The sequence below is a fragment of the Micromesistius poutassou genome (genome assembly GCF_964030765.1).
Source record: "Micromesistius poutassou genome assembly, chromosome: 14".
NCBI classification, from domain to species: Eukaryota; Metazoa; Chordata; class Actinopteri; order Gadiformes; family Gadidae; genus Micromesistius; species Micromesistius poutassou.
The window spans coordinates 9,152,642-9,167,545 of NC_140284.1; the positions used below are offsets into that span (position 1 = coordinate 9,152,642).

General features: G+C 48.5%; 3 protein-coding genes across 5 annotated transcripts; 2 read left to right on the forward strand and 1 right to left on the reverse strand.

Annotated features, from left to right (window-relative positions):
* Positions 1-564: 564 nt before the first annotated feature.
* rab9a (RAB9A, member RAS oncogene family) lies at positions 565-2,873 on the forward strand. Its single transcript, XM_084478738.1, has 3 exons — positions 565-698; positions 1,095-1,216; positions 1,390-2,873. Exon 3 carries the CDS (start codon positions 1,434-1,436, stop codon positions 2,037-2,039), a length of 606 nt encoding a protein of 201 aa, XP_084334864.1. The 5' UTR covers positions 565-698; positions 1,095-1,216; positions 1,390-1,433; the 3' UTR covers positions 2,040-2,873.
* Positions 2,874-3,695: 822 nt separating this feature from the next.
* Positions 3,696-5,222, reverse strand: trappc2 (trafficking protein particle complex subunit 2). 2 transcript variants are annotated; one of them, XM_084478740.1, is made up of 5 exons: positions 5,106-5,222; positions 4,752-4,870; positions 4,484-4,632; positions 4,093-4,174; positions 3,696-3,997 (listed from the first exon to the last, which is right to left on the reverse strand). In XM_084478740.1, exons 2-5 carry the CDS (start codon positions 4,842-4,844, stop codon positions 3,899-3,901), a joined length of 423 nt encoding a protein of 140 aa, XP_084334866.1. In that variant the 5' UTR covers positions 4,845-4,870; positions 5,106-5,222; the 3' UTR covers positions 3,696-3,898. The 2 variants fall into 2 exon arrangements, with proteins under 2 accessions (XP_084334866.1, XP_084334865.1); XM_084478739.1 differs by having other exon boundaries at positions 4,743-4,870.
* A 154-nt stretch (positions 5,223-5,376) lies between these two features.
* On the forward strand, positions 5,377-14,610 carry ofd1 (OFD1 centriole and centriolar satellite protein). Of its 2 annotated transcripts, none has more exons than XM_084478732.1 (22): positions 5,377-5,599; positions 5,681-5,884; positions 5,977-6,045; positions 6,143-6,170; positions 6,263-6,370; positions 6,493-6,629; positions 6,945-7,118; positions 7,301-7,407; positions 7,521-7,640; positions 8,170-8,243; positions 8,347-8,438; positions 8,751-8,940; positions 9,201-9,331; positions 9,652-9,763; positions 10,051-10,848; positions 11,054-11,204; positions 11,379-11,470; positions 12,732-12,869; positions 13,220-13,383; positions 13,535-13,744; positions 13,839-13,909; positions 14,472-14,610. In XM_084478732.1, exons 1-22 carry the CDS (start codon positions 5,429-5,431, stop codon positions 14,515-14,517), a joined length of 3,387 nt encoding a protein of 1,128 aa, XP_084334858.1. In that variant the 5' UTR covers positions 5,377-5,428; the 3' UTR covers positions 14,518-14,610. The 2 variants fall into 2 exon arrangements, with proteins under 2 accessions (XP_084334858.1, XP_084334859.1); XM_084478733.1 differs by having other exon boundaries at positions 10,207-10,848.
* Positions 14,611-14,904: the final 294 nt, after the last annotated feature.

Genomic DNA, 14,904 nt, shown 5'->3' on the forward strand with positions numbered 1-14,904 from the left:
TGTTGTTATCGTTGATAAGATTGTGTATCGTGTTTGAAGGTTCCGATGAGAGAACCTCAGAGTCTGACCGCTGTAAATTAAGCTTTTGTATTATGCCAATTAAATGTTTTTTTTCTATATGTGTGTGTGTGTGTGTGTGTGCTGTTTCTGCTTTTTAAACCCATCATTATTTGCAACGTTTTGTGAATGTTAACTGAAACTCATGACTCTCTCAACTAATAAACACACCCACACACGCACACGCACATCAATCACAGCCATATAACTAAATGCTGCCCTCTGTCGAAGGATGGTGGAGTCACACGAGGGATACGTTCGAGAACCGTCGGTACTTCAAGTTATTTCCAATCGTATGCGTGTTTATTTGTAAATGCGCACTACAACTAGGATACCAGGACACCGCAGTGTCCCGTCGTATTCTTGAGCAACGTTTTTATTTCCACATTAATCACCACGCATTCCCGTGAGCCCCTGTGTGCCCAGGTAACGTGTAGTGTCCATGGTGTCCTGCGACTTTGAATGTTGCATGAACGCTGCAGGTTAGCGTGATGACGTGATCACATGATCCGAGTAACGCAGCTAGCCCTAGCTCGCTAGTCACCGATAACTGACTGTTAGCGCCTAGTCATTGAAATCTGGTGTTATTACAGTCGTTTGTTACACGATTTCTGCTCACCACGACCACCACGTCACTGAAGGTAGATAAACTGATGCCGTTGATAGCGGTGACATTGTTTTAATCTCGGGTTGTGGTGAGGGCTAGCCGAGCCCAGGCAGACAGCCGGCCGAGAACCGGTCGTGTTGCTTATGGGTTTAGTTGAGACTTGACAGCCTTGTTGATCCGTGTGTTTTAACTAACGTTATTTGATCGCCTGTGTGTGTGTGTGTGTGTGTGTGTGTGTGTGTGTGTGTGTGTGTGTGTGTGTGTGTGTGTGTGTGTGTGTGTGTGTGTTTACGTGTCTGTTTACCAGTCCCATATTGTACGGTTGAGGCTTCGCCTCAGTACAGTACTTCGCCTCAGGGCCCCTGCTGTAACCGTGCCAACCGGCCAATTGTGTCATCGGCTCACTGTTGTTGTTGTTGTGTCGTTTCAGCGGGTTAGTGTCAGGTGTCCCACATCATGAAACAGATGAAACAGAGGCGCATGTGACTCAGGACGACGACCTACACTTCATGATCTGGACGGGGGTTCGGAGCACATCCCCAACAAGTCTGCGTGAGTCAAACTGTATCTAAAGCATAGCGGTCATGCTGGTCCTGAGATAATCAAATGAGGAGCTTAAATAGACCGTCAGTCAAAGCCTGTTTTATCTTGGTCTGCTCTCGAGAACCGACCTGTTGGTTTGGTGACTGACAGTGTGTAGTGATGACACCATGTCTCCCCCTCAGGTCACTCGGTCCAGCGTTCGGTCGCTACCTCGACGTGAACAGCCATGTCCGCCAAGACATCCCTCCTCAAAGTGATCCTGCTGGGTGATGGCGGCGTAGGGAAGAGCTCCCTCATGAACCGCTACGTCACCAACAAGTTCGACACGCACCTCTTCCACACCATCGGCGTGGAGTTCCTCAACAAGGACCTGGAGGTGGATGGCCACATGGTGACGCTGCAGATCTGGGACACGGCGGGCCAGGAGCGGTTCCGCAGCCTGCGGACGCCGTTCTACCGCGGCTCGGACTGCTGCCTGCTGACCTTCAGCGTGGACGACAGCCAGAGCTTCCTGAACATGGGCAACTGGAAGAAGGAGTTCATCTACTACGCTGACGTCAAGGAGCCCGAGAAGTTCCCCTTCGTGGTTCTGGGGAACAAGGTGGACGTGACGGAGAGGCAGGTGTCGACCGAGGATGCCCGCCAGTGGTGCCTGGAGAACGGGAACTACCCGTACTACGAGACCAGCGCCAAGGACGCGACCAACGTGGCCGGGGCCTTTGAGGAGGCCGTGCGCCGCGTGCTGGCCATGGAGGAGAGGACTGATCATCTCATACCCACAGACACTGTGAGCCTGCACAGGAAGCCGCGCTCGGCCAGCTGCTGCTCATAACATCGTTGTTTAACCCACGACTGTTTGCTGAGGGACACTGGGGTAGTGGGGGGGCTTGGCTTGTTCCTGTGTAATTAAAAGAAAACTTAAGGTAGATCTGTCTTACTCCTGTCAACAGAAAACATAGAAATTCCCATCTGCGTGTCCCATGCTTGGGAACACATAGCAGAATACAAGTGTGTCCTATAGGTTTAGGGAACTATTGCTGGGTTTGAAAAGTGATTTTATTTTCAATTCATAAATGTTTAACTTAATAGAAAAAACATTCTATGCCATGTGAGATGTAAACACTTACATCCTCCCTCCAAATCCTCGATGTTGGTATTAGATGGCCTTATAATATATTCATTTTTGTACTACAATCGTCTCTTCATTTACACAGGCCTTTTTCTTTTAACGTGTCTAAGGGGTAGAGTTACACTTCACAACTAAAGCACCTTTTGGCCTTGTCAGCGTATGTTTTCACAATTCTGTGCCAGGAGCGCAAAGGGAGGAAACCTCCATGAAATAATAACAATTTAAGCAAGTTAACATGCATGGCATTATGTATTTATGCTCTCGAAATTCCTTTATTCTGGTCAATTAATGACACTGTATCATATGTGCAATTTAAATTGTATTTGATCTATTGCATTGACATGAGCTAAACTTTTACTAAAGCACTTGCTAAGGTTTGACACCTATATTTACACATTTTGTCTGCATATGCATTGTTTGTACTAATTTAAAATGCTCCTTTTGTTTAATCCTGTCTTACCCATTAATCATGTCTATCTGATATTGTAATGACGCCAAGTCAAAATGATTAATTAAAACAAAAAGAATCCTTGTGCACATGGCCTTGTCCATTGTTTCATAATTGATACCAAAACATTCCTTCTCAGACGTTATGTTGCCGTACAGGACATCATTCTCGTTAGCCGGTGCATTTTTTGTAAACCAATTCAATTCAATTCATTTTTTGTAAACCAATTCACGTAAAGATAAGCATTATTAAACAGTTTTTTTCTTTTGAGCTAATGTTAAAGCTAAAAATAAACTCCGGGGAGTTAATAATAATAATAAAAAAAAAATGATATAAAAATATATATATTAAAAAAATATATATAAAAAGAAAAATTTTGACCTACACGCATCTTTTTTTTTGGACCTGCGTGTGCATCTTTTTTTTTGGACCTGCGCGCACCTTTCATGCGCGCAGGTCCAAAAAAAAAAAGATGCGCGCAGGTCAAATATATATATATATATATATTTTTTTTTTTTAGTATAATTTTTTTTATTATTATTTTATTGAAAAATAATATATATATATAATTTTTTTTATTTTTATGTTATTTTTTTTCAAATAATTTTTATTTTTATTTTTTGATTTTTAACTCCCCGGAGTATAACCCTGGAACCCCCTAGTGGGTCTGTGTTTTCCTTGGCTCACGCATCATTCTCACCTTTTTCACCCCAAACCAGTTTGCATGCCTGACGCTCCAGACACTAATGCTGCCTGTAACATTTGTTTAACTCTTCAGACCAATCAACCAACATGTGCCACTGACACATGTCTGCTGACTGACCTTCCCCTTTAGAAGGGTGTCCCACTGTATCTGGCCCTTGGAGACTAACATCATTAAGGACTATACAAATGACATTGATTTCTATTACTTAACAGAATTGAAACATTTATTCAAGAAAGAAATTATCATAACTTACAAAGACATTAATGTAGATTTTCTTGTATTTGTTACATATATTGACAGTTATAAGAGTGGAAAAGCAGAATCATAGGGTTCCTGATGTTTCATGTCTGAGGCATTCCTCTCAAAAGCAGTATTTACAAAGCAGACCTAATTCTGAAGGTTGGCTGATCAACTCATCAGGTGTTTCTTGCCCAGAAACTGGACTTTTCTTTCAAATGCTGTGGATCGTATCGGAGCGTTGACTTCATAAAAGGGGTTCATTGCAAACTGGAAAAAAGGGAAACAGGAATACATTCATTAGATTAAAAAGCACAAAATATTAGAATGGTTAAATTACAAATCATACAAAGCAGGCCACTTACCTTTATGTATAAATCATAAACATCATTGAAGAAGTTCTTTATTCCATCTTCTTGTCGCATGTCATGCAGCATGATAAGTCTCATATGTATGATAAAGTTAGGGAAACATAACCGGCTGTTTGGACACATAAAAAATAAATCATAACAGTCTGAAAATATTATACTTGCTGCACAAAATATTAAATTCAGCAAAAACATATTTAGATGTGACATCAAGAATCAGACCTTGCATTCAATAGCTGATAGCTATGATATCTATCATAATATAGCAAACTACTGCTGATGTTTCAAGCGTAAAATAAAGTATTCTTATATGGTTGATTAGTCTGGACCGCTGATTAGATCCATCACAACATCTTGGTTTGAACTAGAGCTCTTGGTTTTTTAAAGGATATGCCCAGCCGTGACGAAGGCAGAGACAAACCACTCGTTGAACTTGTCCACGGTCTTCAGGTACATGTTGTTGGACTGCCACATGTTTTCATCCACCAGGTCCAGCGCAGCGTGGGCGATGAACTGGTTCAGGTGACGGTGGTCGTCCTGTCCCAGATAAATGCAGAAGGTTAAAGTCACTGCATAACATCTGGTCGAGTAGTTGGTCAGCAGACTCACAACCAGACTCATAAGGGGGGACTTCATCCCAAGTATACCTTTATTACCTTGGACTCTGCTTTCCCAGGCGGCAGAAACTCCATCTCAAACACGGGGTTGTCGTGATGACCAACCATGACAAAGTAATAGCTCCCAGACATCTTCGCAGCAGTAAAGAACAGATGTCCTACGAGCAACAACAATACAATAGTTAAGACAGAAGAATAAAGATAAGCTCGTTGCTAACTATAGCAGAGCAGCGCTAAGACCGACTCGTTATCCATGAACAAGACGCACTTCACAACCTATGACCCTGCACATGACAGCAACCACCACACGACTAACACATACTAAGAATGAAAGCTACAATAGCGTTTAAATAATCGACTCAAACCAATAACCGATAATATACATTTGTTTACCTGTCAAACTGAGTGGGTTTCCTGCCGTCGCACACTGATGACGCGTCACCCAATTGCGATGACAATTTACAGTATTTATTATTGTCTATGGCATAATTTAAAAACGAATACGTAAAATATTATGGGCAGTTACATTTACTAGTATTATTTAAATATTCAGTTTGTAATGTTTTGATGATGATTTTCATATTTTAGCGATACCATACGTCACTGTGCGCCGTCGATGAGCGCCGTCGGTTGGTCGGTTTAAATCGGTTTGATGAGACGCCACTCGGGTACCAAGTCGGTTGCTAGGATCTGATGTCATTTTACGTTAAAAGCTAATGCTTCGAGAACATTCCGATCGCTGTCCACCTTGTGATTGCTGGTTCCCTAACTGTGGTCTCGGTTCTCCAGTCATGACGGCCGCCCGGGATGACTTCTTATCTCCAGACGAGCTGAGGAAGAGACTCTACCAGACCTTTAAGAGTAAAGGGGTGCTCGACACGCTCAAAGTAAGCAGATGTCCTCGTACCACCGTGTTTCCCTTCACTTCTGTGAAGAGGATGGTCCTTAGTAGTGTTTCCTCTGTGCAGACTCAGCTGCGGAATCAGCTGATCCAGGAGCTGAAGCATCCTCTGTTGAGCGGAGGAGACTCCGTTCCTGGACCGGTGTCTCCCAGACCCGACTCTCTCCTGGTCTCAGCGTCCAACACCATAGTGGCCGACTACCTCAAGACCTCTGGCCATGAGTACACCCTGTCTGTGTTTTACCCTGAGAGCGGCTTGCGTAAAGACAAGGTAATTGCACATCTTTTTTGTATCTTCCACTATTCGTCCGGTTTGTGTTCATCACATATTTAATGATGTGATTTCCTCGGCCAATCCTGTAGATCCTGAGTACAAAGGACCTTCTGCAGTTTATGAAGATCAGTCATCATTCTCCACTTTACAAATCATTGGTAGGAAGTGTTCTTGGAAAGTATCTCAAGGGACATTGACATTCAGTTTTGTTTAAGTCACACTTCACCCTGAATGTCTTGATTCCTCTCTCCCCAGACATCCAATGAGGCTGAGGCTGAAACGGGTATGCAGAATCATCTATTTGACTTGACACCAGCTAATGTTTAAATACGTTCACAACGAGCTGAATCACAGAGCACTGTTTATTTCCAACAGGTTTCCTGACTGGTCTGTTGACCCATCTAGCAGATCCCCGTGGCCACAGGTTCTGCTCCGATGCCGACACACAGACCGCCTCCACAGGGAGTCACAGAGAATCTCTCGGTGCGATCGCAATACTTTGGACCTTGCTTGTAGAGCTAGACACACTGTAGATAATGGGATTTGTCACACACACACACACACACACACACATACATTGTCCCTGAATGTGTGACTCTTTACAGTCGACAAGATGAAGATGATTGACCAGGAGTACGAGGGTCTGCATCACAGGGGAGACAAGGGGACGTCCTGTGAATCCAAACTGGCTGCCTATAAACGAGAGCTGGAGACACAGATGCATGCCGAAATTAACCTAAAGGTAGGCTGTTTTATATATAATTGTGGTATAAGCTAATAACATATATGTAACTTTGTGTGTGTGTGTGTGTGTGTGTGTGTGTGTGTGTGTGTGTGTGTGTATATATATATTGATATAGATGTGTGTGTGTGTGAGTACAATGCGTTTCCTCCTACACTGTAGTTAAAAATAATAAATAAGCTTAATAGCTTAGTAATAAGCTTAATAGAAAAGGGTGTATAACAATTATTTCCTGCCAAATGTTAGACGTACTGTGAACAAACCGGCTGTTTAAAACGTTTTGTCCACCGTTTCTTCCTGTGTCTGATTCTCTAGATGCAACATTTTAAAGACGTGGAACTGGCCAGGGTAAAGATGGACGAACAAACAAGATCCCAGAAGGAGTTTGCCAAGTTCAGGCAAGACGTGGAGAAGACGTATGAGATGAAGGCCAACGCTCTGATGAACCGGGAGAAGAATGCCATTGACCGCTTACAGAAGCAGCAAGAGGTACGCTGGGTAGAGACGAATGTACAGGAAAACACTGCCTCACCACAGCCAGGCCCTCACCACACCAACTATGTGGACCTCTGTAGCTCTTTATCCAGGCTTGAAAGTAGCAAATACCCTTTTGGTGAGTCACCATAGATTCCTCAACAGATAATGTAACGTGTATTTTGCTTGTTTCTCAGATGGATGAAAATAACGTGTACATGCAGAGACAAACGCTTCTGAAAGAAATTGAAAAGGTGCGGAACAGAGAAAACGACCTGAAACTAAGGATGGAGGGGTTTGAAAAGTAAGGCAAACTTATAACAAGAATAATATATAGTAGAGTATATAATAATAATATGCAATAATGGTCAGAGCGACGGCTAGGAGGCACACAATGTAATGTGATGTTGCCGGCAGGACGTGTGAAATGCACGCGGACAAGGTGAAGGCCCTGGAAGATCTTCTGAGGAGGAGAGAGCTTATGGTGAGAACCAGCGAAGACACATATGAACAGAAGCTCCACAGCGAAGTCTCCAGGTAAGACTATTCTGCACGCCCCTCTAGGCTCCACCCCCTCTGTCCTCAGTCTACCTGTAGGTGTCGTAGAGCAACATGTGTCACCCTTACCAAAAGGGATCACTTATTAAATAGTAAGTTAGTTAAGTTAGTAGTGCTCACATAAAACACAATAGGAGCTTCCTGTTTAATGGCTTCCCATTTCAAGACATGTAAACCACCTGGTTTACATGTAAGTTATAATTCCAAACCTTTCAGAGTCATCTCAAACAATTAGTCCTTTGGTTGTCCAAATTGTAACTCTTCAAAGTTAAAGCCCTGCACACATTTTACTCTTTACTTTTCTTCTGCTCTTTTAGTCTTACATCTGATGGATAAATCACGAGTACATATTTATGATTGGTGTTCTATACTTAAGTGTAAGTGTTCTTAAGTTTTCTATTCAACATGCAAACCTCAGTTAGAGCCTGAACCAGGTCATAACCCCAGCATGTGGTCAGTGACCGTACGGTACAGGGTATTACAGAGCTCCTGTCCTCCTCATCCTCAGATGTAAGCTGGAGCTGAAGGAGGAATTCACCCAGAGGACGGAGCAGCTCACAGAGAACGAGAACCGGAACAAAGGCACGTAATCTTTAATCTCTTGGGAACGAATACAGAATTAATACAAGAAAATGCCTTTGCAGTGTGAGTGTGAGACTCTCATTCTCTATTTTTGCCCTCGCAGTGGAAACGGCGCGCATACAGAAGGAGACAGCAGCCCTGGACTCTAAAACAGACGAGCACTTGGAAGCCTGCGCAGAGCTGCGCCGCTTGCAGGTGAGCTCAGCAGGAGGTGTAGACTCAGGAGGTGTTCAGTCAGCAGGTGCTCTTCAGTTAGCAGGGGCTGTTCAGTCAGTAGGGGGTGTTCACTCTGCAGGAGGTTTCTACTAACTCAGCACTGCATCCCGCAGACGCCCGGTCCTTATGCACATTCCAGATGGAGTTTGTTTTGTATTTCCGCTGAACACATCAATGCAGGAGCAAAATCAGACCCCTGCTCTGTTGTTAGTCGACTCTGTGGTGATGCCTTTCACTTTAAGGACGCACCGTTTGACGGCCCCTCTCGTCTGTTCCCTCTGGTCTCTGCAGGGGGCGCTGGAGACGTCGGAGCAGCAGGCCTCTCTGCTCGGCCAGCAGAAGGAGCTGCTGAGGGAGCGGCTGGAGGCGATGAGCGACTACTCGGGTCTGAAGAGGGAGAAGGTGGAGCTGCAGGGCGAGCTGCGGCTCCTGAGGAGGCAGCTGGAGGAGGCGCAGGAGGAGGGCAGGCTGCTCCGCTCAGGTAGGGAGCCAGAGCCCTGGGAGTCCCCAGCGCCGTCAAACATACTCTAGACTCATTCATTGTTGAACGAACAAGGGTTTATTCAAGATTCCCTGAAGAAGCTTCCTAGATGTTGGACGCAGTTTAGAAGTGATACTAAACCCATAAGGGCCAGTGGCCATGTCCCTCTTAAGATGTTGTGTTAACTCTGTCATGGTCCTGTCCTCTAAGATGTGTTACTCTGTCCTGTCCTCTAAAGATGTGTTACTCTGTCCTGTCAGAGGCGGCCAGGCCTTCGGAGGAGCAGCTGACCCTGCAGAAGGAGCTTCAGCGGCTGCAGGGAGCTCGCAGGCAGGAGCAGGAGGAGTCTGACAGGCAGAGGCAGGTGCTGCAGGCCCAGCTCCAGGGAGAGGTCCGTCCCTCCTCCTCCTCCTCCTCTCCTCCTCTCATGGAGTGTGGGAAACAATGCAGTCGGCTCTGTCTTTATTCACTCTCTGGTAGAAATGTGCCACTAGGGAGAGGCTTGACCACTTAAAGCTGCTCTGATCTCTTAGTTTTCTTTTTTTCCTACTTTCTTTCTCTCTTTTTTTCTCAATCTTTCTTTCCTTCTTTTTTAAAAATATATCTCCTTATTACTTTCTCTCTTTCTGTACTCCCTGCTGATCCACTCGACGTGCCAGTAACCCTCCTGCCCTCCGCCAACCGCCCCCCCCTCCCCCTCTGCGTCTGCAGGCGGAGCGCTGCGCCCTCCTCACGGCCCAGCTGATGGAGAGCGAGGAGAAGAGCCACTGGCTGAACACCCACGCTGAGGAGATGAAGTTGCAGCTGCGGCAGACCCAGCAAGGTAATGCACGCTCCGGTCTGGCATGGCGATCATTCCCCTTGGACCTAATTTCTCTGGTAGTTTCCTAATTTCACATTTCCATGGCTGTCGTACTCGAGGTCTAAAAAGTGAGCACATTATGGTTCACCTTTTAAGGTCCTCATGTGTTCATCTCTCAACCTCTTTTAGTTGATAGTTACTTCTTCTGGCGATCTCTTACTTGGTGGTTGGTCTTTTCACTTCACTCCTCCTCTCCTCCGCCCTTTCCCCTCCACCCTCTCCATCTGACCCGGGTTGTGTGGGGTCAGCCCTGGAGAACGAGGTCCTCCGTAACCCCAAACCTTCGCTGGTGGATCGCTCGGTCCTGGAGCTCAGCACCGACACTCGGGTCCCCCCCGACCTCTACGTCCAGCGTCCCCGCCTCCTCGGTCACTATGACGATGCTCCTGGTGGTGGTGGTGTAGGTGTAGGTCTAGGTGTAGGTGAAGCAGGTGGAGCCCTGCGTGGAAGAGCCCCCCCCCGCTGGGCCCCCAGCGTCTCCCCGGAGCCCGAGGAGACGGAGCTGCTGGCCGGGGCCAAGGCCCGGATCCGTGAGCTGGAGCAGGAGGCGGAGACTCTGGAGGAGGCGTACCGGAGCTACCAGCAGAGGGCGCTGCGGGCCCCCGTCGCCCACCTGCTGCCGGTGCCGCGGCCCTACTCGCCGCCGCCGCCAGCACGCCACGCCCACGGCCGCGCCCCGTCGGCCAGGCGACCGCCGCCAGCGCGCCGCTCCCGACCGCCGTCCCCCCGGAGGTCTCAGGTCTCTGCGGCGCTGTCCTTCTCCCCTCCCCCACCACAACGACGCGTCAGCCGCTCCCCCATGGGGACCCCCTCCCCGGACCCCGACGCCACGCCCCCCTGCTCCAGGGCGGCCTCGACGGAGCGGACCCAACGGTGGCCCTCGGGCCCCGGCGGAGACCCGGACCTCCGGTCGTTCACTGACCCCTCCTCCGTCACGCGGTCCCCACCGCGCTCCTCCTCCAGACACCTCTCCTCCACCTCCAGACGTCTCTCCTCCAGCCCCCTCTCCGGCTCCAGACAGAGACCTCGACCGAAGCACACAGAAGGTATTTGCATTTCAGTAGGACCGGTCATTTAACTTTGAAACAAAGAGTTTGTTACAGGAGACATACCTTGACGCACACCGGCCAACTTTATTGACTGTCTTCTGCATATTCATAAGAAGTTGATGTTATAACCTGTCCTCATCTTCTCCACCCACTCCTCTAATAACATGTTCTCCATCAACCCCTCCTGCTCCGTTCTCTCCAGAGGTCATGGCGTTCCCCGAGCTCTCCCCCGAGGGAGGGCTCTCCCCAGCCCCCCTCGGAGACCAGACCCCGCCATCCGAGGGAGCCTTCTCCCCGGACCTCAGCCCCCCTCACGCCCCCCAGCTCCAGAGCACGGCGCGGGACCAGCCCAGGTACCGTCTCCACGAGGGTGGGGTTCAGACCAGGTACCGTCTGCTGGAGGGTGGGGTTCAGACCAGGTACCGTCTCCTGGAGGGTGGGGTTCAGCCCGGTGGTGCTCCTGGTGGTGTTCCTCTGGTGGTGTTCAGACCCTTACTGTGTCTCTGTTGTGGCTCCTCCCCCTCCAGTCCGCTGCGCCCCCACCAGCCGTTCTCCAGCTCGGAGTCGTCCCCGCGGCCCGAGGAGATCCACCTGGAGGATCTCTCCACCACCCTGCCAGGTACTCTCCGCCACCGCTGTGTTTGAGTCTCTCCCCGTGTTGTAAACAGTTCTGTGGAATGTGGCGGGGAGTGTCGGGCGACACTGTTTGACTCCCAGCTGAAGGAGCCGGGGTCTGCAGCCTGAACGGAATCATCTGCCCCGACGAAGACTTGGACTGGATTAGCATCTGCTCACGTTTAATAATACACCATGGATGGCTTTTACACGCTTGGCTAGCTCTGTGTTATATCCTACCTCGCCTTTGGTTTCCTTATTATCGATATTATATACACTTATACTGTAGGTTGTTGCTTTGTGAGTGCGTCCTCGGGATGGGAGCGACCGGATGAACGGGGTTTGGAACTCACTTGCTGTCTTTTCATTCCATGTTCCTGGTGCGGTCTAGTCCTGGTGTTTAGCATACAGTCCCTGTTTGTGTGTCTGTGTGTCTGTGAGATGAGTGACTGCTGAATTGCACTGGTTCAGAAAGAGGGCGCGGCCTGGCTCAGCAGATATCTATTGTTATAGTTCATATCGCTAGGTGACGGTAGATGTGTCTGCAGATCTACCATCACTGCAGGATGTGAATCAGAGGAGACGAGGCCTCTGGTCAGGACCAGCTCCAGGGATGGACCCACCCTGACACTCAGACCCCTCAGAAGATCTGAGCGTTTCTACCACTAAACTCCCAACACGTATCACACGTCCTCCATTCCCGGTCAGATCCATGCACGTCCAGCCAGCGATGAACACATGCTGTTCTATTCTGGAGGGAGAGTTATTAATAAAACCAGCGTTACACATCATAGGGAGATTAATCCATAAAATCTTTGCCTCACATTGGCTGCTTTGTCCGCCACGGACGTGTTGTCCATCTAAAGACACGCCAGGGATTTCTTTAGGCTGCACACCCGAGATTAGCATCCATTCACTTGTGTACTGAACAGAAGTGTTACTATGCAGCCCAGAATATGAAGCCACAGCTCGTCATAGTGGTTCACCAGGGTCCGGAGAGGCTTTTTTTAGGTGCAACCATTTTCATGAATTCATGAATTTGCAAACAGCCCTTACAGTGGCAGCATAAAGGAGCGCTCTAAGTGGCTTTGGGATTATCCGCTGGCTGTGTTTTAATGAATGTGTGACCGGCCCGCGACGTGTCCTTTCAGCGCACCGCACAAAGACCCAGATGAAGGGGCCCATGATTATGTATTCCGGGCGGCCCTCGGCCCGCTGCACTGTGGCTCCCTCTAACAGGCCCTCTTTGTGTGTCTCCTTTCCAGAGCCCGGCAGCATTCCAGAGCTGCTCCTGGACACGGCGGCCCCTCGCCCCCCTCGGGAGGGCCCCGGCCCCGCAGTCCCCCCGCCACCGGCCCTGCGGGACCCCCAAGAGACCCCCGTACCCCAGAGAGGGCAAGGGGGTGAGTCGCTGCCTGCTGCTGCTCTCCTGTCCTGAGCATTTGACAGAAGTTCCCTTTGACTGTCCCCGCCACCCTGAAGTATCTATCCCCTCCACCACCCTTCTGATGTATCTATCCCCTCCACCAGCCCTGATGTATCTATCCCCTCCACCCCCCTGATGTATCTATCCCCTCCACCAGCCCTGATGTATCTATCCCCTCCACCAGCCCTGATGTATCTATCCCCTCCACCCCCCTGATGTATCTATCCCCTTCACCCCCCTGATGTATCTATCCCCTCCACCAGCCCCATGTTGATAGAATACGTTGGGTTGGGGTACGAGGGGTTTGACCGAGTGTTGGGTCCCCAGACACGGCCCCTGGGGAGACAGCCGCAGAGGAGCGCAAGGAGGAGAGCGAGGAGGAGCGGAGCCGGGAGAGGGAGAGGAAGGAGAGACGGGAGCGATGGCAGCGGGAGCAGCAGGAGGCCAAGCAGAGGGAGCAGGAGGAGCTGAGCCGACTGGAGAGGGAGACGGTAACCAACGTCCGGGCCAGTCCAGGCCGGGGGTCCGCCAGGGAGGGTCCTGTTCCATTGCCATAGCAACAGACCACTGGATTGTAGCTTTAGACGGGTTTTCCTGTGTGTGTGTGTGTGTGTGTGTGTGTGTGTGTGTGTGTGTGTTCAGACTCTGCTGGAGGTGAAAAACGCTGAAAGGAGGGATGGAGAAGATGAGAGGGAGGAAAAGGAGGAGGCAGTGGGAGAGAAGAAAAGGGAAGAGGAGCAGCGGGAGGAGGAGGAGGAGGACGGCAGCGGTGTCACGAGGAGCCCAGGAGAAGACCCTCTGCAGAAGTACATGCAGATGGTCCTGGAGGCGCGGGGAGCCAAGCGGGCGCAGGTGAGGAGTGTGTTGCTCACTCCCTCAGCGCCACCCTGTTGTGAAGGCTCACGGCAACACAAGGTCATCTCTCTCTTCTGTTGTGTCTCCTCAGAGCCCGGCGAGGGCGGAGCCAGAGGCCAGCAGCCCGGACGTCAGGAGTTTGTCCGAGGAGAGAGACGACAGGTACGTGTAAACACACGACGAGCAACGAGGAGAAGCAGAATGTACTGTGAATGTAATGTTTACATACGAAGCTTCAATATAAGCAAATGTACAGTTTACATACAGAGCTCCAATAAAAGCAGATGTACGGTTTACATACGGAGCTCCAATAAAAGCAGATGTATGGTTTACGTATGAAGCCACAGCTCTCTACAATAATAGCAGATGTACGGTTTACATACAGAGCTCCAATAATAGCAGATGTACGGTTTACATACAGAGCTCCAATAATAGCAGATGCTGTTTTGGGGGTGTGGGATCGTTGAATTAAGATTTGTATGCATGGGAATTCCCGAAGACAGATGCACGACCTCCCACCGCTGTTGGGACAGCTGTTTTATTGCTGTTTTATTGACTGTTTTATTGATTCCGCTTATCGATTTACTGCTTTGGGAAGCAGTTTATACAAGCTCTTTGGAGCTCTCAGAGGTAGAGTTCCTGGTAAAATGGCCGGAGAACATGTTAAGGCCGTTATGAGTTTCCGTTTGTTTAGTGTCCTGAATGTGATGTGTTGTGTTCCCAGCATCGCAGCGTTTTCACACGAGGCCGTTGACGATGACTTCTGGTGACCAGACCTGAACTGAACTCATCTACTGTTGTTTTTTGTATTGTACAGTTGTCACACACATACACAAGTGGCCTATTCACTGTATGAGTAGAAATGAACACTTTTTTTAAAAACTTTTATTTCAATAAAGATTTTTATTTAACATGCCACTGATTTGTTTGCGTGAAAGGAAAATAAAAACACAACATTTTGAATACATTTTTTTATTTGTAGGTTTTTTTTGTAAAAACAGTCAACAGGCTGAGAACGATGGGTAACATCATGAGGTGACGTCATGAGGTGGACTCACACCAGACAGGACGCAGGATCATAGTCCTTCCTGTGATTGATAGAAGCCTGGTTCTTCTTCACAGTTCTATGTTTCTATATAATAATTCAGCCATCTGAC

Coding starts and splice junctions, on each gene's coding strand:
- rab9a (XM_084478738.1), top strand. CDS start 1,434: ATGTCCGCCAAGACATCCCTCCTCAAAGTGATCCTGCTGGGTGATGGC.
- trappc2 (XM_084478739.1), bottom strand. CDS start 4,844: ATGTCTGGGAGCTATTACTTTGTCATGGTTGGTCATCACGACAACCCC. Junction 4,633..4,742: donor CAGAGTCCAAGGTAATAAAG/GTATACTTGGGA, acceptor TATCTGGGACAG/GACGACCACCGTCACCTGAA. Junction 3,998..4,092: donor TTTATGATTTATACATAAAG/GTAAGTGGCCTG, acceptor CCTTTTTTCCAG/TTTGCAATGAACCCCTTTTA.
- ofd1 (XM_084478732.1), top strand. CDS start 5,429: ATGCTTCGAGAACATTCCGATCGCTGTCCACCTTGTGATTGCTGGTTC. Junction 5,885..5,976: donor GCGGCTTGCGTAAAGACAAG/GTAATTGCACAT, acceptor CCAATCCTGTAG/ATCCTGAGTACAAAGGACCT. Junction 13,910..14,471: donor TCCGAGGAGAGAGACGACAG/GTACGTGTAAAC, acceptor TTGTGTTCCCAG/CATCGCAGCGTTTTCACACG.